Raw genomic sequence first — 24,207 nt, 5'->3', positions numbered from 1 at the left:
TACTACCACACTGCTTGACTGAGATCGTCGCCAGAGGCCAAGTTTAATCAATAAAGTGGAGATAAAGCTAAGATATAAATACCTGGGTGAACACATGAAGATATGCTTAATGGTCCTGGAACATCACTAGTGTTGCACGGTATACCAAAACTACGGTACTTTTGATAGTGGAACACAAAAATCTAGAATTTTTTGGGTACTGTAAAGTGTGTGTCACGGGGCGGCAGGTAACCTAGTGGTTAGAGCGTTGGACTAGTAACCGAAAGGTTGCAAGATCGAATCCCCTAGCTGACAACGTAAAAATCTGTCGTTTTGCCCCTGAACAAGGCAGTTAACCTGTTGGGGCTAGGGGGCAGTGTTTGCACGGCCGGATAAAAAACATACCCGATTTAATCTGGTTACTACTCCTGCCCAGTAACTAGAAGATGCATATAATTGTTTGATTTGGATAGAAAACACCCTAAAGTTTCTAAAACTGTTTGAATGGTGTCTGAGTATAACAGAACTCATTTGGCAGGCCAAAACCTGAGAAGATTCCAAACAGGAAGCGCTCTCTCTGACCATTTCATGGCCTTCTTGATCATCTCTAACCAAAACAGGGGATCTCTGGCATGACGTGATATTTTCTAACGCTCCCATAGGCTCTCAGAAGGCGCCAGAAAGATGAATGGTGGCTTTGCAGGCCATGGCTGAAAAACATTAGCGCATTTTGTAAGTGGTCGATCTGAGAACAATGAGACTGGGGCGCGCGTGCCCGAGCTGACACCATGTTTACTTTCTCTCTCTTTGAACGAAAACCACCACTCCCGGTCGGAATATTATCGCTTTTTTTACGAGAAAAATGGCATAAAAATTTATTTTAAACAGCGGTTGACATGCTTCGAAGTACGGTAATGGAATATTTAGAATTTCTTTGTCACGAAACGCGTCGGGCGCGTCACCCTTATTTACCCTTCGGATAATGTCTTGAACGCACGAACAAAACGCCGCTATTTGGATATAACTATGGATTATTTGGGACCAAACCAACATTTGTTATTGAAGTAGAAGTCCTGGGAGTGCATTCTGACGAAGAACACCAAAGGTAATCAAACTTTTCTAATAGTAAATCGGAGTTTGGTGAGTGCCACACTTTGTGGGTGTCTAAATAGCTAGCCTGTGATGGCTGGGCTATCTACTCAGAATATTGCAAAATGTGCTTTCACCGAAAAGCTATTTTAAAAATCGGACATAGCGAGTGCATAAAGGAGTTCTGTATCTATAATTCTTAAAAGAATTGTTATGTTTTTTGTGAACGTTTATCGTGAGTAATTTAGTAAATTCACAGGAAGTGTTCGGTGGGAATGCTAGTCACATGCTAATGTAAAAAGCTGTTTTTTGATATATGAACTTGATTGAACAAAACATGCATGTATTGTAAAACATAATGTCCTAGGATTGTCATCTGATGAAGATCATCAAAGGTTAGTGCTGCATTTAGCTGTGGTTTGGGTTTATGTGACATTATATGCTAGCTTGAAAAATGTGTGTCTGATTATTTCTGGCTGGGTACTCTGCTGACATAATCTAATGTTTTGCTTTCGTTGTAAAGCCTTTTTGAAATCGGACAGTGTGGTTAGATTACCGAGAGTCTTGTCTTTAAAATGGTGTAAAATAGTCATATGTTTGAGAAATTGAAGTAATAGCATTTCTAAGGTATTTGAATATCGCGCCACGGGATTACACTGGCTGTTGAGTAGGTGGGACGCAAGCGTCCCACCTAGCCCATAGAGGTTAACCCACTGTTCCTAGGCCATCATTGAAAATAAGAATTTGTTAACTAACTTGCCTAGTTAAATAGAAGGTTAAAAAATATATATTAATAATAATCTACTGATCGAGAGGATCAAGTCCGTCAGCGCAGCCAATGTCCCCTTAGCTATAGCACACCGTGCCTGCTCCACTTACTCATTGGTAGCTCTAGCCTATCCCGAGGAACCACTGCACTCACTCGGAGTCTGGGCTGCGTCACCAATTATGCTGTACAGACGTTAACCCACTTGAATAATGCAACACAGCATAAATGTTGAAACTTAATTGTCGTTTGCAACACAGGCTAGAACACTTTACAATGCAGGGGAAAACAACAAGGTGAGAATTCCACTACACTCGCAATAACATCTGCTAAATATGTGCATGCGACCAATAAAATGTGATTTGATTTGAATGCAAGAAGATACCGGTAGCTTCCACCTCTGCAGGCTAACTTTCCTTGCTAGCTTACAGCTGAAGCTAACATCAATTCACTACTCTAGTACCTTGTTGGTGATAACGCAAACTATTTCTGATTTCAAAGCTGATTGAATGAATAAAGTTTTTGGTGACACCTAGTCGCCCCAACTTACATATCTCCCAGTTAAGATAATATTTGCTCAAGTCTCGAACTGACTATGTTAATGATAAAGGGTTTTCAAGAGACAGCAGTTTTATAAAAGAGACGTTAAGGTTCCTTCTTTGCAAATGTTGATCAGCAAAATAAAGTAAGTCATGAAGGGAAAGAGAGACCCCCTTAATCCAAACAGAGTTGCCCTGGAGCATAGATTGGGCTGCATCACAGCCTGGTACGGCAACACCACAAGGCGCTTCAGAGAGTGATATGTGCAGCTAATAGTTTGTTATTTAACCTTTATTTAACTAGGCAAGTCAGTTAAGAACAAATTCTTATTTCAAATGACGGCCAACTGGGAAAGTGGGTTAACTGCTTTGTTCAGGGGCAGAACGATAGATTTTTACCTTGTCAGCCCGGGGATTCGATCCAGCAACCTTTCGGTTACTGGCCCAATGCTCAAACTACTAGGCTACCTGCTGCCCCACATCAGTGTTGTAATGATTCTCTTATTTGGTTACATATGTTCCTACTGTCAATTCTGTCCAGTCATTCTTTATGTTGTTAACACTTTTAATAAAATGTATTTTCTGCACAAAAGTATTGTTTTTCTTACATTCAGATTCCAGGCAGAATTGTATTGTAAAGTTACAGCATCATCCTGGCACCAGAGTTGCCAGCTTAATACTTTAATTTTGCTTTACTGTACCATTTTCCTTACTGTAAAACATCACAGCATCCCTGTACATTTACAGCAAGGTGCTAATATGTCTTTACAGTAAGAAAATAGTACTGTAAAACATTACAGCATCTCTGCTGTAAAGCAAAATTACAGTATTAAGTTGGCGACTGTGGTTCCCCAGTATAATGCTGTAAATTTACAGGGAAAATGTAATGCATTTTTTTTGGGGGGGGGGAAACACAGTCGGTGTCTCAACTTAATGCTGAGAGTTGGAATACACAAGGAGCAATTTCAAAATCTGGTTGTGGATCAGTTTCTCTTGTCAGTCAAATCAGCCCATGGCAGCCAACATTTTTTAGATGACTAGACTAATTTGCCAATCTATCTAAACTTGTAGTAATCATGATCAAATTAACGACTGGGGAGATCCCAATGATTTCGCTCCATCCTATGGCAAATGAGTAGAATTGAAGGAAATTTGCCGTAAACCACAAATTTCTCTCTGCCCCATGGCTAAAGGTGTAGAACTGCAGCGCCGTTAAACAAAATTTCACTTAGGGCCGGCTCTGACTGCATGTGGTATACAGACACAAGCCACTGAGGCCCAACCCTATCAAAGTCACCCATCTCTTTTTTAGCGCAACACTGCCACTGAAATCATAGGCCACACGCTGATCTGGCATCGTCTAACACCCTCACACACCCGGAGGAGAGAAAGGGAGAGAGCAGCTAGTCTAGTGACTCATTCCAGTACTTTATGAACCTGAAAAACTGGTCCGTCTTCCCCCTGCTCCCCTCCGACCCCCCTCACCCCACCTTCTTCTGAGCAACCACCACCACCAACCTGAATCCACATGAAACTAATTAGCATGTGTATAGGCGGAGTAGGACATACAACAAAAGAGCTAGCGCCAGGGCCATGGAGGGGAGCATGCTGAATTACAAACACCGGGGCCAGCACTGACAGCATGCCCATTTTGCCTTTGAAGTCACCGGCATGGCCACAATGGGCCTCCCTGGATTGTGCAGGTGCGGAACAGAGCGGCGAGCCGGTCTAACTAAGGGCTGGGGGGGACATTTATAGTACAAGCGTTTAACCTCATACTGACTGGCCAGGCTGGAGCGGAGCCCTGTTAATAGGTTACTGACAGACTGATAGGCTAGTTGGCTTGCTAGCATCGTGCTACGAGCGGGCTAGTTAGCACTGGGAATTTAGACATGTTTTAGTAACTGACATGATGCCTAGGTTATGATGTGCATCAGCAAAAGAGTCAAGTTCTGCCCAGTGGCTTGATACACACCCCAGTGGAAGCGCTCAAATATGGCATTATGTGGCATCCGTAATGGGCACTGAGAGCAATGATGAGCCAGAGGCTCAGAGCAGTGGGCGGAGTTGGATTTAATACCCCCGAGTCATCATTCAGAGGCTTGTCATTGTCCTATTGCAGCTGTGGCCCAAATGGTGGGTAGCGGCCAATTCCTACTGGGCCGTGACTGAGGCCTGGGTTGTGGCTTAAAAACAGTACTTGTTTCTCAGAGACTGAAGAGGTCACAGAGGCAAAATGCTTTAGGTGGGGTCATTACACCCACTTACATGTACAGTGCTGTGAAAATATTTGGCTCCTACCTAATTCTCTACTTTTGCATATTGTTTTATACTGAATGTTATCAGATCTTAAACCAAAACCTAGTATTAGATAAAGGGAACCTGAGTGAACAATTAAATACTTTTCATTTTTTCATAAACAAATGTGTTGCAACACCCACTACCCCTGTGTGAAAAACAGTGGCACTTTAAGCTGCAATGACTCCAACCAAACGCTTCCTTTAGTTGTTGATCAGTCTCTTACATCGCTGTAGAGGAATTTTGGCCCACTATTCCATGCAGAACTACTAACTCAGCGACAATTTGTGGGTTTTCAAGCATGAACTGATCATTTCAAGTCCCGCCACAACATCTCAATTGAGATTAGGTCTGGACTTTGACTAGGCCTTTCAATACTTAATGTGTTGCTTTTTAGCCATTTTCATGTAGATTTGATTGTGTTTTGGATCACCGTCTCGCTGCATGACCCAGCGGCGCTTCAGCTGACAGACCAATGGCCTGACATTCTCCTGTAGAATTCTCTGATAATAGAAGGAACCATTAATTCTGCTCTTTAAGGCAAGTCGTCCAGGTACTGAGGCAGCAAAGCATCGCCAAAGCATCACACAACCACTACCATGCTTGACCGTTGGTACGAGCTTACTGTGGAATGTAGGGTTTGGTTTTCACCAGGCATAATGTAACCCATGTCATCCAAAAAGTTCCACTTTTTAATCATCTGTCCATAGGACATTCTTCCAAGAGTCTTGATCATCCAGGTGCTATTTTTGGTAAACTTTTTGGATGACATAGGTCCCATTATGTCAGGCAAAAGCCAAACACAAAATTCTCAATTTCCACAACACAAGGCTGGAAGTGAGTGGTAAATTAACAAAAAGGCAGCTGGTAAGATGCCTAATGTAATTCAAATTGTTAATTTTCACTTTTATCATTGGCTAGCGTTTCCCTCGAGTAAAACATATGCCAGTGATAATTCCAAAAGGGTCAATGGAGGCAACTTGAGCAAACAGATATTTACCCACAAAATCTGCATTGCAGAAAACTCAGAAGCAATCACGGAATTAAAGCGTAATTCAAGTATTTTTTTTTTTTTTAAGTATTGACATTAAGTAGGAAATCAATAAAATGTGTTGAACTTTAGAACATTTATTACATTTGCCCAAGTTAATCATAAAGACATGAACAAAATCCATCAGTACTTCGTAATTTCCAGCAACTTTCTGAAACGACACGGTCTGTGTATGTACAGTACCAGTCAAAAGTTTGGATACACCTACTCATTCAAGGGTTTTTCTTCATTTTCACTATTTTCTACATTGTAGGATAATAGTGAAGATATCAAAACTTAATAACACTTATGAAATCATGTGGTAACCGAAAGTGTTATTTTGATTTTTTTTTTTCTACTTCAGATTCTTCAAAGTAGCCACCCTTTGCTTTGATGACAGCTTTGCAACTGTCTTGGCATTCGCTCAACCAGCTTCACGAGGTAGTCACCTGGAATGCATTACAAGGTGTGCTTCGTTAAAAAGTTAACTTGTGGAATTTCTTTCCTTAAACACGTTTTTGGTTACTACATGATTCCATGTGTGTTATTTCATAGTTCATGTCTTCACTATAATTCTACAATGTAGAAAATATCAAAAATAAAAGGAAAACCCTGGAATGAGCAGGTGTATCCAAACTTGACTGGTACTATATATATATATATATATTTTTGTTAAATAAGACATTTGGAATTTGCGGGTAAAAATTAACTGATTTTAAAGGGCGTCAGCATGCTTCAGTTTGTCTGGCGCCAAGCCTAATGAGTGTGCTCCCTTAAAAGACCTTCGCTTGAAAAGCGTGAAAAATGAGGACATAGTACTGTTTGTCCATTTTGAGCCACTGTAGCCAGTATACACATCAAAATAGTCTGAATTAATCTAACTCAAGAAGGCTGTGATAAATGTATGTTTTTGCTGAGGAGATCTTAGTCGTGCAATTTCACATCAAACTAATATGTTTGGTGCCGTATTAGTCAATGAAAAAAGTAGTCTCGTTGAATCACAAAAAATGACTATTGAAGAATCTCTACTGTTGACCAATCACCAACGAAGGGGGGGCTAGACTTCGGCTTAGTGATGCACCGATATGACATTTTTGGCCGCTACCGATATCCGATATTTTCCTTGCCAATATTTAAATTTTTTGTGGCCTTTTCAGCATTCTAGTACAGTTAAATAGTTAACACACACACAGCAGCCTAAGGCACTGCATCTCAGTGCAAGAGGCATCACTACAGTCCCTTGTTCGAATCCAGGCTGTATCACATCTGGCCGTGATTGGGAGTCCCATAGGGCGGCGCACAATTGGCCCAGCGTCGTCCGGGTTTGGCCGGGGTAGGCAGTCACTGTAAATAAGAATTTGTTCTTAACTGACTTGCCTAGTTAAATAAAGGTTACACACACCACACTGACCAACAAGTTATTTTGTTGGCATTTACATATGTCCCCATTACCAGTAAATCATAATTAAAACCTATTTCTTTCACTTATTTGCTGTGTTGTTTCGTTGTTCATTTGTTCAGTCGTTTCATTTTCAACCAGGATTTCTACGGGACGCCGTTTGGGTCTTGGAGTGTCAAAACAAATAATAAAATAACACTATTTCAAGTGTCAAATAAGATTGTTGACCAATCAGGACCTGAATATGACTGCACGTCACATAATTTAACACGTTCATACATTTTTGTACATAGTTAATACACATCGATTACACTATCATTGGTATTTCATATGTCACGACGATTCATTGATACGTATGCTATGATGCTGGTAAAGTTGTCTCGCACACATACAGTGCTTGTCATGGATGTAAACAATGTTCTTCCCCAAAAACATAGCAAAACGACAATCTGTTTCAATAGCTATATATTGTTAGTAAGCTAACTATATAGCTAGGTGTCATCGTCTAAAATAACCCTAACTTATAAAATATTTCTTATTTGATTAATGGTCGGACCATCTATGTGAAGCTAGCCACAATAAGGATTAGCCACAAAAGTGGAATTTGCAGTTAGCCTTCAAAATAAAAGTATTGCATAATTCTACTATTTATATTCCTATGCATCACTGTCAATGATATACTTTTATTTTAAAGGCAAACCGCAAATTCCACTATTGTACCTAATCCTTATCGCGGCTAGCTTCACAACACATAACCCGGTGCGGTCGAGCCTCACTAGACAGATGAAGCTAGCAGGCTGCTTATAACATTAGCTTTGGGCAACAGGGTTAAGTAGCTGGCTAGCTATTTTTTTTCTTCAATAGGCTAACAACAAGTGGCAACCTAAGTAATACTTACAAGGATTCCTAAATCAATGACTGCAGTTTCTACTGGTCATCTTTTTCAGGATGGTTGTATTGGTGCTAGCTAGGTACCAAGCTAAAGCTAGCTAGCCCAGAAGTTGCGGTCGAACAAATTATGTTTTATTACCAACGCGGTATTGTAAACACATCGGTCATGACTGGTGTTTGCAGACTTTTTTTTTCAGCTTTGACAGTGCCACTGTATCTTTGACACGCAAAGACCCAAACGGCGTTCCATAGTATGTATGTCGTGAAGCTCACAGCAGTAGCGCTATTACTGTGTAACTCCGGTAGAGCTACATCTGAAAAACAGAACACTTGGTAGTGTGTACCGATGCTCGACCAGTCGGCGAAAGCCAACGTAACCCACGACAAACAACGGTTGATTGACAAGGAAGTCCATTATCTTGGATTTAATGGATTTCGCCTTTGAATTGTCTCGCTGAAATTGTGTTACTCTTTGAAATGACTGCTCGATCCACACAGCAAACATTGTGGGTTCTTTTAGGAATGCTGTGTTGCACGTTTCGTGCAAAATTCTACGTGACGTCATTACATCATATCGGTATGCACGTCAGCTTTGACATGGGTTTTTCACATCGCCGTTAAACTAGATGTCGGGCCGATACCGATGTTGACATTAGCTAATATCGGTCGATTCTGATATGTTTACCGATATATCGTGCATCCCTACTTCGGCTCGAACTTTTGCTTACCTCCAGTAAAAAATAAAAAAATTAAAAAAATAAAACCCCAACAGCTGAAAAAAACCTTGCCAAAGTAAAAAATGAACAAAAACGTCACAAAATCTTCTCATAATATATCCACAAACTCTTTAGAAATGTTTTGGCTGGGAAGCATGCCTGTTAGGGCTAGGGGGCAGTATTGACACGGCTGGATAAAAAATGTACCCGATTTAATCTGGTTACTACTCCTGCCCAGTAACTAGAATATGCATATAATTATTGGCTTTGGATAGAAAACACCCTAAAGTTTCTAAAACTGTTTGAATGGTGTCTGTGAGTATAACAGAACTCATATGGCAGGCAAAAACCTGAGAAGATTTCATGCAGGAAGTGGCCTGTCTGACAAGGTGTCGTTCTTCTTGTCTCTGTTTATTGAAGAGTGAGGATCTTAGCTGTCCCGTGACACTTCCTACGTCTGCCATAGGCTCTCAGAAGGCGGCAAAATGCTGAATCGTGGCTTTGCAAGCTCTGGCTGAAACAAAGTAGCGCATTTGGGTAGTGGCTGGTTACAGTACTGTGAGACTCAGGCTCGTGCCCGCGTCGACCGAAAGCTTTGTTTTCTTTCCTCTGTTTAGCTAAATGGACATTCCCGGTCGGAATATTATCGCTTTTTTTACGAGAAAAATGGCATAAAAATGGATTTTAAACAGCGGTTGACATGCTTCGAAGTACGGTAATGGAATATTTAGATTTTTTTTTGTCACGAATTGCGCCATGCGCACGACCCTGATTTACCATTTCGGATAGTTTCTGGAACGCACGAACAAAACGCCGCTATTCGGATATAACGATGGATTATTTTGGACCAAACCAACATTTGTTATTGAAGTAGCAGTCCTGGGAGTGCATTCTGACGAAGACAACAAAAGGTAATCAAACTTTTGTAATAGTAAATCTGATATTGGTGAGTGCTAAACTTGCCGGGTGTCTAAATAGCTAGCCCGTGATGGCTGGGCTATGTACTTAGAATATTGCAAAATGTGCTTCATCCGAAAAGCTATTTTAAAATCGGACATATCGAGTGCATAGAGGAGTTCTGTATCTATAATTCTTAAAATAATTGTTATGCTTTTCGTGAACGTTTATCGTGAGTAATTTAGTAAATTGTTAGTGAATTCGCCGGAAGTTTGCGGGGGGTATGCTAGTTCTGAACGTCACATGCTAATGTAAAAAGCTGGTTTTTGATATAAATATGAACTTGATTGAACAAAACATGCATGTATTGTATAACATAATGTCCTAGGGTTGTCATCTGATGAAGATCATCAAAGGTTAGTGCTGCATTTAGCTGTCTTCTGGGTTTTTGTGACATTATATGCTAGCTTAAAATGGGTGTCTGATTATTTCTGGCTTGGTACTCTGCTGACATAATCTAATGTTTTGCTTTCATTGTAAAGCCTTTTTGAAATCGGACAGTGTGGTTAGATTAACGAGAGTCTTGTCTTTAAATAGCTGTAAAATAGTCATATGTTTGAGAAATTGAAGTAACAGGATTTTTAAGGTATTTGAAAATCGCGCCACTGGATTAGACTGGCTGTTGCGTAGGTGGGACGAATTCGTCCCGCCTAGCCCAGAGAGGTTAATCAGCACTGAAAACAATGGAGCCCCCCCCCCCCCCACACAGTTGATTAGAAGTTAATTGAGCCACTCAAGTCATAGACTATTCTCTCTGCTACCGCATGGCAAGCGTTACCCAAGCTCCAAGTCTAGGTCCAAGAGGCTTCTAAACAAGCCATCAGACTCCTGAACATCTAATCAAATGTCTACCCCAGACTATTTGCATTGTCCCCCCACCCCTTTTACACTGCTGCTACTCTGTTTAGCATCTATATATAGTCACTTTAATTACTCTACCTACATGTACATATTACCTCGACCGCGCACATTGACTCTGTACCGGTACCCCCTGTATAGAGCCTCGCTATTGTTATTTTACTGCTGCTCTTTAATTATTTCTTACTTTTATTTCTTACCTTGTTTTGGTATTTTTTCTTAAAACTGCATTGTTGGTTAAGGTCTTGTAATAAGTATTTCACTGTAAGGTCTACACCTGTTCTTGTCGGTGCTTGGTTAGGAAAGAAACAGGCCTAGATACACTGCACAAAATAGCAATGTAAAACATGTAAAGTGTTGGTCCAATGTTTTTTGAGCTGAAATAAAAGATCCCAGAAATATTCCAGAACCACAAAAAGCTTATTTCTCTAAAATTTTGTGCACAAAATTGTTAGTGAGCATTTCTCCTTTGTCAAGATAGTCCATCCATCTGACAGGTGTGGCATATCAAGATGCTGATTAAACAGCAAGATCATTACACATGTGCACCTTGTGCTGTGGACATGAACGCCACTAAAATGTGCCGTTTCATAACAATGTCACAGATGTCTCAAGTGGGAGCGTGCAACTGGCATGGTGACTGCAGGAATGTCCACCAGAGCTGTTGCCAGAGAATTGAATCTTAATTTCTCTACCATAAGCCGCCTCCGTCGTTTTAGAGAATTTGGTAATGCGTCTAACCGGCATCACAACCGCAGACCACGTGTAACCTCGCACAGCCCAGGGCCTCCAACTCCACTGGCTTTTTCACCTGCGGGGTCGTCTGAGACCAGCCACCCAGATAGCTGATGAAACTGAGTTTGCACAACCGGTTTGCTGATGTCAACGTTGTGAACAGAATGCCCAATGGTGGCGGTAGTGTTATGGTATGGGCAGGTATAAGCTACGGACAACAAACACAATTGCATTTTATCGATGGCAAATTGAATACACAGAGATACCATGAGGAGATCCTGAGGCCCATTATCGTGCCAGTCATCCGCCGCCATCACCTCGTGTTTCAACATGATAATGTACGGCCCCATGACGCACGGATCTGTACACAATTTCTGGAAGCTGAAAATGTCCCAGTTCTTTCATGGCCTACATACTCAGATATGTCACCCATTTTCCCTGGATATGGCCTCACTATTGTTATTTTACTGATGCTATTTAATTATTGTAACTTTATTTTTAGGTATTTTTCTTAAAACTGCATTGTTGGTTAACTTTTTGGGACAGGGGGCGGTATTTTGACGTCCGGCTGAAAAGTGTACCCAAAGTAAACTGCCTGCTACTCAGGCCCAGAAGCAGGATATGCATATAATTGGTAGATTTGGATAGAAAACACTAAAGTTTCTAAAACTGTTAAAATAATGTCTGTGAGTATAACAGATCTGAAATGGCAGGCAAAACCCCAAGTACAAACCATCCCCAAAAACTTTTTTCATCCTACCACTGATTTCAATGGCTGGCACTTTTATAATAGGGCGAAATCATGCCCGATTGCAGTTCCTAAGGCTTCCACTAGATGTCAACAGACTTTAGAAAGAGCTTCAGGCTGGGTTTTGGAAAAATGAGCCAGAAATTGTAGTTTTTCTAGGTGGTTCCCATTTTGGCTGTAGTGTTTCCAAGCGCGTGGATGAGAGCTTGTTCTTTGGTATTTTTCTCCGGTAAAGACAATAATGATTCTCCATCTTAAATGTTGTTTATTTGCGTATTAGGGTACCTATTGTTTGATTATAAACGTTGATTGACTTGTTTGGATACGTTTATTGGTAACGTTCGGGATTAATTTTGTATGCATTTTGAAAGAGGGAAACCCGAGTGGATTACTGACTGAAGCGTGCCAGCTAAACTGAGTTTTTATGGATATAAAAAAGGCCTTTATTGAACAGAAGGACCATTTGTAATGTAACTGGGACCTTTTGGAGTGCCAACAGAAGAAGATCTTCGAAGGTAAGGCATATATTATATCGCCATTTCTGACTTTCGTGTCGCAACTCCCTGGTTGAAAATTATTTGTTATGCATGTGTGTGCTGGGCGCTGTCCTCAAATAATCGTATGGTTTGCTTTCACCGTAAAGCCTTTTTGAAATCTGACACGGCGGCTGGATTAACAACAAGTTAAGCTTTATTTTGATATAAAATCACAAGTGCAATATCAAACTTTAATATTTATAGTAATTTAATTTGAATTTGGCGCTCTGCAATTTCACCTGAAGTTTTTGAAGTGGTACGCTTGCGTCCCACGAATCCGCAAGAAGTTAACTGTAAGGTATAGGGGGCAGTGTTTTCATTTTTGGATGAAAAGCGTGCCCCGAGTAAACTGCCTAATACTCGGGCCCAGAGTCAAATATTTGCATACTATTAGTAGATTTGGATAGAAAACACTTAAGTTCCTAAAACTGTTTGAATGATGTCTGTGAGTATAACAGAACTCATATGGCAGGCAAAAACCTGAGAAAAATCCAACCAGGAAGTGTGGAAATCTGAGGTTTGTAGTCATTTCAAGTCATTGCCTATCTAACACAGTGACTTAGGGTTCATTTTGCACTTCCTAAGGCTTCCACTAGATGTCAACAGTCTTTAGAACCTTGTTTCAGGCTTTTGCAGTGAACAGAGAGTGAACAAGAAGGCCGGGAAGTTGGTGACTGAGAAAATGACATTCATTGGCGCGCTTTCACGTGATGAGGTAGCTGTGTTCCATAACGTTTTTCAATACATTGGAATCGTCCGGTTGGAATATTATTGAAGTTTTATGTTAACCTGTTATGGCTAGGGGGCAGTATTTTCACGTCTGGATAAAAAACGTACCCGATTTAATCTGATTATTACTCCTGCCCAGAAACTAAAATATGCATATAATTATTAGCTTTGGATAGAAAACACTCCAAAGTTTCTAAAACTGTTTGAATGGTGTCTGTGAGTATAACAGAACTCATTTGGCAGGCCAAAACCTGAGAAGATTCTGTACAGGAAGTACCCTGTCTGACCATTTCTTGGCCTTCTTTCCCATCTCTATCCATTACAAAGGATCTCTGCTCTTACGTGACACTTCCCACGGCTCCAATGGGCTCTCAGACCCCGGGAAAAAGCTGAATGACGTAATTCAAAGCCCTGGCTGAAACACATTAGCGCTTTTGTCAAGTGGCCGATCAGGGGACAGTGGGCTTAGGCGCGTGCACTGGCCGCCCCCGTCTTTCTGTTTTTTCCTCTGTTTACCGAAAAGGAGATTCCCGGTTGGAATATTATTGCTTTTTTACGAGAAAAATGGCATAAAAATTGATTTTAAACAGCGGTTGACATGCTTCGAAGTACGGTAATGAAATATTTAGAAATTTGTGTCACGAAATGCGCGTCACCCTTATTTACCATTCGGATAGTGTCTGGAACGCACGAACAAAACGCAGCTATTTGGATATAACGATGGATTATTTTGGACCAAACCAACATTTGTTATTGAAGTAGCAGTCCTGGGAGTGCATTCTGACGAAGAACAGGAAAGGTAATCAAACTTTTCTAATAGTAAATCTGATTTTGGTGAGTGCTAAACTTGGTCGGTGTCTAAATAGCTAGCCCTGTGATGCCGGGCTATCTACTGAGAATATTGTAAAATGTGCTTTCACCGAAAAGCTATTTTAAAATCAGACATATCGAGTGCATAGAGGAGTTCTGTATCTATAATTCTTAAAATAATTATGTTTTTTGTGAACGTTTATCGTGAGTAATTTAGTAAATTCACCGGAGGTTTGCGGGGGGTATGCTAGTTCTGAACGTCACATGCTAATGTAAAAAAGCTGGTTTTTGATATAAATATGAACTTGATTGAACAAAACATGCATGCATTGTATAACATAATGTCCTAGGGTTGTCATCTGATGAAGATCAAAGGTTAGTGCTGCATTTAGCTGTGGTTTTGTTTTTTGTGACATTATATGCTAGCTTGAAAAATGGGTAGTCTGATTATTTCTGGCTGGGTACTCTGCTGACATAATCTAATGTTTTGCTTCGTTGTAAAGCCTTTTTGAAATCCGACAGTGTGGTTAGATTAACGAGAGTCTTGTCTTTAAAATGCTGTAAAATAGTCATATGTTTGAAAAATGGAAGTTTGTGTATTTTTGAGGAATTTGTATTTCGCGCCACGCCCATCATTGGATATTGGCGCAGGTGTTCCGCTAGCGGAACGTCTAGATGTAAGAGGTTAAAAAGGCCCTAAAGATTGATGCTATACAACGTTTGACATGTTTCTACGAACGTAAATAAAACTTTTTTGGACTTTTCGGCGTGAAATTGTCGGCGCACTTCCTACATTTGGAGTAGCTCACTGAACGCGCAAACAACAAGGAGGTATTTGGACATAAATGATGGACTTTATCGAACAAAACAACATTTATTATGGACCTGGGATTGGACCTGGGAAGTGCCTTCTGATGAAGCTCAAAGGTAAGTGAATATTTATAATGCTATTTATGATTTTAGATGACTCCAAAATGGTGGGTATCTGAATTGCTGGTTTGGTTTTCTGAGCACTGTACTCAGATTATTGCAAAGTGTGCTTTCCCCGTAAAGCTTTTTTGAAATCTGTCACAGCGGTTGCATTAAAAAGATGTTTATCTATAATTCTTTGAATAACAGTTTAATATTTTATCAACGTTTATGATGAGTATTTTGTAAATTGTTGTGCTGATTCACCTGCAGTTTTGGAGGCAAAATATTTTCTGAACATTACGGGCCAACGTAAAAATGGGGTTTTTGGATATAAATATGAACTTTATCGAACAAAACATACATGTATTGTTTAACATTGAGTCCTAGGAGTGTCATCTGATGAAGATCGTCAAAGGTTAGTGAATATTTTTGCTGCATCTTTGGTTTTTGTGATACATGTCCTTGCTTGGAAAATGGCTGTGTGGTTTATCTTGTGAAGTTTATGTCCTAACATAATCTAATTTTATGCTTTCGCCGTAAAGCCTTTCTTATTTGAACTGTAACACAGTAAAATCTTTGACATTTGAGTTCATATTTTTGTTCATTGTGTAATAGAAAAAGACAAGAATGTTCTGGAAGTGTAAGAACTCATTGAATACTTGAGTGCTACTTTTGAGTCACAAGAAAAAGTTGCAGAATCTTTTAATATGTGACCGTCTCATGAGAAGTGTGTATCCCACTTTGGCTGTGCCATCAGCCTTCTGATCATTTAGAAATCCATGACGAGGGTCGTTATGACTGTATATACTGCCACACCACAGTCACGAATCATGACCGCAGTTAAATTCGATGTGACTCAACGGTTATGGCAACTTCTCAAAAAGTGCTCTCTGATAGTCATTAGTAGCCTACCAAACTTGCTAGAGGCCAGTCGCTAATGGTGGGTAACTCAGCACTCTGTCCCTCTAATCACTCTGATGTCAATGCAAAAGCAATTGAAAATCATATCAAACACTTAATGAGAGTCCTTACATTAAGACTTGGAGGAGAAAAGGATCACCTGTTGCGCAGAGAGAGAGCTCCTCATAGCTGGTTGATGCATGGAATGAAATAAGGGTTACTATGCACAACATTTCCAATCGCATATGCAATTGAATACGAAAACAGTTGATGGCCTTTATTGAAAAGAGGAGGATCCCGTCAGCTTTCTATAGGCTAGGCCTACTATATTTATTTCTAAACTTTCCTAATATTATAGCACATTGTTTTGCTTTACGACCAGAGTAGCCTACCTGGCTGGCATAAAAAAGAACCGTGGGAAAAGAGTCCACAATTCACTATGAGCCCAGACATTGCGCAATCGTGTGTGAAAACAGTTTGCCGCGTGCCATCGCTAATCCATATATTTATATGTACATATTCTATTCATCCCTTTACATTTGTGTGTATAAGGTAGTTGTTGTGAATTTGTTAGATTACTCGTTAGATATTACTGCTTAGTCGGAACTAGAAGCACAAGCATTCGCTACACTCGCATTAACATCTGCCTACCATGTGTATGTGACCAATAAAATTTGATTTGAAGTGTGTGCAGCCTACGCAAGAAACAGAGCAGAGCGATTGACTTTCACACAACTTTTTTCAAATCATCATTAGTCACATCTTGTAGCCTTAGACTGTATTTGGAATCAAAACAGAGTGTTACAGGCTGACTACACCGCTCAGTCGCGTGCATTGCAAAATAAATTTAGAAATCTATATTATTCAATTATTGCACCCACACTGCTTGCGTCCGCCAACGAGCGTCTGCGTTGCCAAGGGCTAAAATAAAAGTCAGTTCTATTTGTGACGCAGATCGCGCTGCAAGTCCTGCCTCTCCCATCTCCTCATTGGTTTATAGAAGCAGGTACCATCTCATTGGTTATACCCACGTGGGTATAACCAATGAGACGAACGAGGTCAGGTGACAGGTAAAGACGAACGAGGTCAGTGACAGGTAATGCACCTAATTTATGAAAGTTGCCAATCGCAATATAAAGTCAAGAGAAGAAAAAGCCTGGAAGGAGGAGAGATGACTAGAAACGATTCAGTTGACCGTTATGTTTGGATTAATTGGCGGAGTAGAGGACCTTGTGCATTTCAGGTAAAATAACAACTCACCGTTTATATCCCATGACAAATTAGCTAGCAACAGTAAGTTGGCTTAATAGGACAAATTAGCTAGCAAGTGCAAGCTAGCTAGCTAAATTGCCATAAATGTTTAATGCTTTTCGACCCGTCAACCAAATTAATGTAATTGGTTCAGAATTTGTTTTGATAATTTAACCTGCGTGTCGTGATTGCGTTTGGTGTGGGGGGACAAAATACATTTATGCACGAAGGCGCACACGCGCAGCCAGTTTGGGTTCCGTGTAACCTTTATATCACAACTACAGTTGCATAAACAACTCTAAATGACTGATATAGGAGGACCCATTTCTTTGTTAACTGCCCAACACAGAATAGCCACATGTGCGCACTGCCTCGGAAATCGTTTGGGAAAAATATACTTTCTATTTTACTCAGCTATGTTAAATTGTATTGTTCTTACTATAAAATATGAAATCATGTCACGTGAATAAGCAAATCTTGCCTGCTAAATGTTAATAAACTAGTGTAGACCACAGCCATATGGCATATCCAGTGAAGGGACTAACATAAGGGAAAGGGTGATACCTAGTCAGTTGTCCAACGAAATGTGTCTAACTACATTTTCTTCATTTTTTTTTTTACCTTTACTTAACTAGGCAAGTCAGTTAAGAACAAATTCTTATTTTCAATGACGGCCTATGAACCTTGTTCAGGGGGAGAACGACAGATTTATACCTTGTCAGCTCGGGGATTTGATATAGCAACCTTTCAGTTACAAGTCCAACGCTCTAACCACTAGGCTACCTGCCGCCCCAATTTCATAATGTTTCTTTAGATCTGCCTAAATGGATTTACTGTGATGGTGTAGGCTATATTAAATGGATTGAGACTTTAAATTGTAGATGTTCAAAAAAGGTCCACATCAGTGTCTTGTAGGCTATGCATGGAAGCCAGAGATGCTAAACATGTTAATTAAAAAGGTCAATTGCAGTGAGACCAGGCAGTTATTTGCATGACAATCACCGGCTGGCAATTTCATGACTGCCACATCACTATCCATGACAAAAATGGATGTGATTAAACATGAGTGCCAACAATACATGAACCACTTATACTAGCAGACACCTCACTGTGTGACACAGAACAACTTCACTGACAGAGCTTGCCTGGGGACTAGAGTGAATTTGAATTTCTAAATCTACATCTGGGATTTTCAGTGTTTAATTCTGGAAATTGTATTCTACAAGCCAGAATATTGAACAAAATTACATTTGAACTTACTCTACCAGTTGTCTGTGTGGTTGGTTATTTTGTGGGTAGGAATTTAAGACAATATATCCAGAGGAAAGTATAATTAAACCAACTTCCTCAAAACACTTGTAGCGCATTCGGATTTTTATCAACCGAATCATGCGCACAGGATGTACATGCAAGTAATGCATGCATACTTGACGAGCTCATGCACGTGTTTACATGGTCTTGCACATGCCTCAGGTGAGAGAAATCAGAACGCACTACCAGCGCTTTTGACGAAGTTGGTTTAATTATACTATCCTGTGGATATATTGTCTCAAATTCCTACTCACAAGAGGATCAACCACAGAGACAACATGTAGAGTACGTTCATATGTAATTTTATTCAACAGTCCAGCTTGTAGAGGACCTGAAAGCACCATTTCCAGAAACCAACACTGAAAAATCCTAGACTGTGTCTGATCCCCAAAGCAAACAGACAGTATATGCCTTGTTGTAAAACCTAAATTCTTTCCATATCCACTTGCATGACATGTATGTTTGGCCACAGAAAAACATTTGTGGAATTCGCTGAATGGATGGAGCAAGCCAAAGACCGCCTAGTAAACACAGCATGACAACATTGGTCGAGTTCAATCTGCATTGCCCGGTGCCCCTGCTGAGCGGAGCAAATACATTTTAGACCACTCCAATGGTCCTTAATATAAATATCCAGCCAACTGGGGCACCGGGCCATGCCAAACGAACTTGCCCACTGAGATCAGGTGACAGCAACCAGCCAGCACGCACGTTCCTGGCTACAACTCTTCCGTTCTAATCACAGCACACTGTGCAGAGCACAAAGCACATGATTGCAATGCGCTTTCCTTATAGACAAATTTACTTGGTATCACCACACACAACAAAAATACTGCAGGAATGCGATAATCCAATGACTGCCAATGAGCTGTTATCAGCGTTGTCGTGCATTTGCATCCACCCCCTGTATTACAGAAATAAGTCACTTACCGCAATCAAAGTGCTGTTTCTGCTCTGCTCTGGCGTTCCACTCTCCACTAGGTCTGCGTTGTTGCCCCCGGTCCCTGACCCTCTCTGCGCCGACTGGTCTGAGGTTGGTGGTGGCTGGCGGTGCTTACTCGACCGTTTGGCCTTGGTTTGCAGGCACCGTTGGTGCAATGCAAAGGTCTGCTGCCGTTCCATCTCCAGCCGCTCCATAGCTGTGTTGTCGTAGCGGTTCTCGCAGCTGGTGTGATGCCTCCTGAAGAGCTCGATTCGACGGCGAAGACGCTCCATCACCGCACTGTGTCGCGGCACTACAAAATCCGCCATCATCAATAAATAGTGTGTTTTTAAACTCTGGACTCGGGTTTCGACAGTCCGGATAAAATGCTTAGTGTTCCTTTTTAGTGTGGGCGTTTATACCCACTACCTTTGAGAATCAACTAACGTTAGTGCTTCCATAGAGTCTACCTTTGGCTTGCTAATGTTGGCATTTACTCTCACTAGCCAGAAGAAAACAGGCGTAAAATACGATTGAGATATAGTATTAAACTGCCTAGCTAACTAGCAAAGTATATAGTGCACCTTACGTCGCATCGTGAAAAAAAACTATCGCAATAACTGGCTAGCAAAAGGCCCCAGCATTGGCTAGCTAGACAAATTCGAAAAGAATTCATTCAAGCCTCTTCCTTCATGAAAGAAAGTTGAAACTACAAATAAAGTAATGTATATTAAATAGGCGAGCTCAATTAATTTGATGGAAAATACGCATTATGAGTTTGACGAATAACGTGCCTATTTAGATGTAGCTAACTAACGTTACAGTAGGTAGTTGCTTACTAAAATGCTATAGTATTCAATCAATGGGTCTCCATAACATTCCTCTGGTCAAACATATCCAAAGTTCGAGTAAGAAAAACCTTCAACTTGTACGTTAGCTTCTAACTAGCTAAACTGGACTGTATTAGTGAGAACAAACATAACATTGCACTAGTTTACATTAGTAAACTATAAATGTATTAAAACCTCGCTGACTAACGTTACTTACCCAACTTCACGGAGCTGGTTAGCTTGCTGGCTAAAGCTAACTCTGTCTACAACAAACACTCCTGTCTCATGGTGAAAGTTAGCTAACTTAGCTAAAGCAAGTGACGCTCAGTTCGTTTCTACTAAACTAGTCAGCTAAATTTATCTAGAATATAACTTCTGCTAACTAGGCAGGATAAAACGTCAAGTTACCGATTACCGTCAACATATAAAACACTAAGAACGTTAGCTCGCTAATAACAAAAGTAGTTACGTTGCAACTAGTTAGCTAAAGTAATGTTGCCTATGTTCTCCCTGGCTAACAGCTGATCCTCGGCGTAGATCGCAGTAATGTGACTTGATAGCTAGCAGACACCGCAACAAGATACGGATGTAGCTAGCTTGATAGCCTGCTAACTATAACAAAAGCATGATACCCAGACTACTTTCAAAAATAATTCTCACAAGTAGTCCATATAGAACACACACAACCCGTCTCCGAATCAGTTAGGTCGACTGCAAAACAAAAAAACTAATTGCGACAACAAACAATCAAACTGCCTCTCTTTGCTATTTCTATTGTTTTCCAATGGACAGACAGATCTTCGTCGCCATTTTGGAACAAGTTTTTTTTCTCTCCTTTTTTCCCTAACCTTTGCTTTGCTTCACCGACACCAAGAGGCGTCACCACCAGACAGCCGTGTCTCTTTCCCCACCATAGAAATAGAATGGTCCCCACCTCATTTTAATGATTGACAGTGAAAACAAGCAACAGAGAGACCATTTGCATGAATTTACAGTAACATTTGTAACATCGTGTGTCCTCTGACAAGTTATCAGAATTCAAGTAAGCTCAACTAATGATACACACTCCTTGTTGGAATAATGTGATGAGACAGATTAAAAAAAAAATTAATTAGGCAAGTCAGCTAAGAACTAAATCTTATTTACAGCCTACCTCAGTCAAATCTGTAAGATGCTGGGTAAATTGTGCACCACCCTATGGGACTCCCAATCACAGCCAGATGTGATATAGCTTGGATTTGAACCAGAGACTATAGTGACGCCTCTTGCACTGAGATGCAGTGCCTAAGACCCCTACGCCACTTGGGAGCCCTAGTTAGACTTATAAGTATCAACAACTTTCAATGAAATCCATTTTATAAAGCCATTTTTAGATCAGTAGTTGTCATAAAGTGCTATCTAGTTTCTAAAAGGTAACTAAAAGGTACTGTTACTAGTTTTGTCACTGCATAACTGTTTATGTTGTCCGGCAAGAAATGTTATCACATGATGCATATAGCTTCAAATCATCATGTCATTTCTTGAGCACTATAGTCGTTTCAGAGGTGATACATTGTTGATAGGCATTGACAAGAATGATTACCACTTCCCCAAGAGAGCAGGCTCTCTTGGAGCAGTGGTAACAGGTCTGCCTCCAGTCCTCAGGATGCAGTTTGTGGCTCACCTCAGAACCTCACACCTCTCCCCCCAAATCACTATATTGGTGTCAGAAGTTGGATGACACATGTGAGGCCATCGGAGAGGCATGTACATGTGAGGGACTGTGAGGAATTGTGTGAGGAATTTCATGTGAGAACCATGTGAGGAATTGTGAGGAACATGTGAGGAATTGCTCTCTGGAAAGGATTAAATAATGTAGCTAGTTGGGGTTAGCATGAAGTTTGCCTACGGACTTGGAGACCAGGGCTCAAAACCCCCAAGCGGTGTCACAGTTCGCTACATTGGGATGGAATGAGGACATTGGAAGCACGGGCGGTCGTGCCTGGACCCTGAAAGATGGTCACGGTACCTGTAGAGATGACCAGGGATGTTCTCTTGAGTGTGTAAATTGGACCATTTTCCTGTCCTGCTAAGCATTCAAAATGTAACAAGTACTTTTGAGTGTCAGGGAAAATGTATGGAGTAAAAAGTACATTATTTTCTTTGGAATGTAGTATAGTATAAATTGTATAAAATAGTAAAGTACAGATACAAAAAAAATGACTTAAGTAAAATACTTCAAAGTACTACTTTACACCACTGCTGATACCATCCTGCACTGAATGCATTATCAGTGTAGGAATTCCAATAAAGGTGTTACCCATGTTTCTACAACTTTCTATGAGCCACACACACACACACACACACACACACACACACACACGAGTAAGCTAGATACAGTGCACTCCGAAAGTATTCAGACCCATGGACTTTTTCCACATTTTGTTAGTTACAGCCTTATTCTAAAATGTATTTAATTACATTTTTTCCTCATCAATCTACACAAAATACCCAATAATGACAAAGTGAAAACAGGTTTTTAGAGATTGAGCTCAGGTGTATCCTGTTTCCATTGATCATCCTTGAGATGTTTCTACAACTTGATTGGAGTCCACCTGTGGTAAATACAATTGATTGGACATAATTTGGAAAGGCACACGCCTGTCTATATTAAGGTTCCACAGCTGACAGTTTATGGTCAGAGCAAAATCCAAGCCATGAGGTCGAAGGAATTGTCATTTCTGCAGCGTTGAAGGTCCCCAAGAACACAGTGGCCTCCATCATTCTTAAATGGAATAAGTTTAGAACCACCAAGAGTCTTGATAGAGCTGGCCCCCTGGCCAAACTGAGCAATCGGGGGAGAAGGGCCTTGGTCAGGGAGGTGACCAAGAACCCGATGGTCAATCTGACAGATCAACCTAGTGTCTCTGTGGAGATGGGAGAACCTTCCAGAAGGACAACCATGTCTGCAGCACTCCACCAATCAGGCCTTTATGGTAGAGTGGCCAGACGGAAGCCACTGCTCAGTAGAAGGCACAGGACAGCCCGCTTGGAGTTTGCCAAAAGGCACCTAAAGGACTCTGACCATGAGAAACAAGATTCTCTGGTCTGATGAAAACAAGATTCAATTCTCTGACCTGAATGCCAAGCGTGACATCTGGAGGAAACCTGGTACCATCCCTATGGTGGTGGCAGGATCATGCTGTGGGGATGGAATTCAGCGGCAGGGACTGGGAGACTAGTCAGGATCTAGGCAAAGATGAATGGAGCAAAGTACAGACAGATCCTTGATGAAAACCTGCTCCAGCGTGCTCAGGACCTCCGACTGGGGTGAAGGTTCACCTTCCAACAGGACGACAACCCTAAGCACACAGCCAAGACAATGCAGGACTGGCTTTGGGACAAGTCTCTGAATGTCCTTGAGTGGCTCAGCCAAAGGCTGGACTTGAAACCGCTCGACCATCTCTGGAGACCTGAATATAGCTGTGCAGCGACGCTCCCCATCTAACCTGACAGAGCTTGAGGATCTGCAGAGAAGAATGGCAGACACTCCCCAAATGCAGGTGTGCCAAGCTTGTAGCGTCATACCCATGAAGACGAGGCTGTAATCGCTGGCAAAGGTGCTTCAAAGCACCGAGTACTTTCGTAAATGTGATACATTTATTTTTTATAAATAAGCCAAAATATTCTAAAAACCTGTTTTTGCTTTGTCTTTACTGAGTATTGTGTGTGTAGCTGATACAGCCTTATTGTAAAATGTGGAAAAAGTGAAGGGGTCTGATTACGTTCCGAATGCACTGTACATACAGCCATTAGCGCCAACCAATGGTCTGTTATATATGCGCGCAGGCTAAATGGATCATGATGCAGGCAGCATAAAGAATTCTTTTTTTTTAGATTCAACCAATCACTGATAATTGATTGCATAGTGCACCGTGCAAGAATGAACAATTCTTTTTGTTGTAGTTTGTTTCTGAATTTGTCGCTTGTTCCCTCCATTCATTACATGAATCACACGCATG

The 24,207-nt window shown here is 40.9% G+C and overlaps 1 protein-coding gene across 4 annotated transcripts in view; it reads right to left on the bottom strand.

Moving 5' to 3' along the window:
• The window catches only part of maml1 (mastermind-like transcriptional coactivator 1), a 31,346-nt gene extending 10,257 nt beyond the window's left edge, over nt 1-21,089 (bottom strand). For 2 of the 4 annotated variants that reach the window (XR_001330131.2, XM_014211982.2), the window contains exon 1: nt 19,385-21,087. Coding sequence is in view for 3 of the 4 variants with exons in the window: in XM_014211982.2 (XP_014067457.2) it covers nt 19,385-19,708 (324 nt within the window). In the remaining variant the exon portion in view is untranslated. Of the gene's footprint in view, nt 1-19,384 lie in introns of all 4 variants that reach the window. The other 2 variants (XM_014211983.2, XM_014211984.2) reach the window with 2 other exon arrangements.
• Nucleotides 21,090-24,207: the final 3,118 nt, after the last annotated feature.

The sequence above is a fragment of the Salmo salar genome, chromosome ssa09, assembly GCF_905237065.1.
Source record: "Salmo salar chromosome ssa09, Ssal_v3.1, whole genome shotgun sequence".
In the NCBI taxonomy this organism is placed as follows: Eukaryota; Metazoa; Chordata; class Actinopteri; order Salmoniformes; family Salmonidae; genus Salmo; species Salmo salar.
Note: the sequence above shows the minus strand (reverse complement) of the source record. Positions and strands in the feature narration are given on the sequence as shown.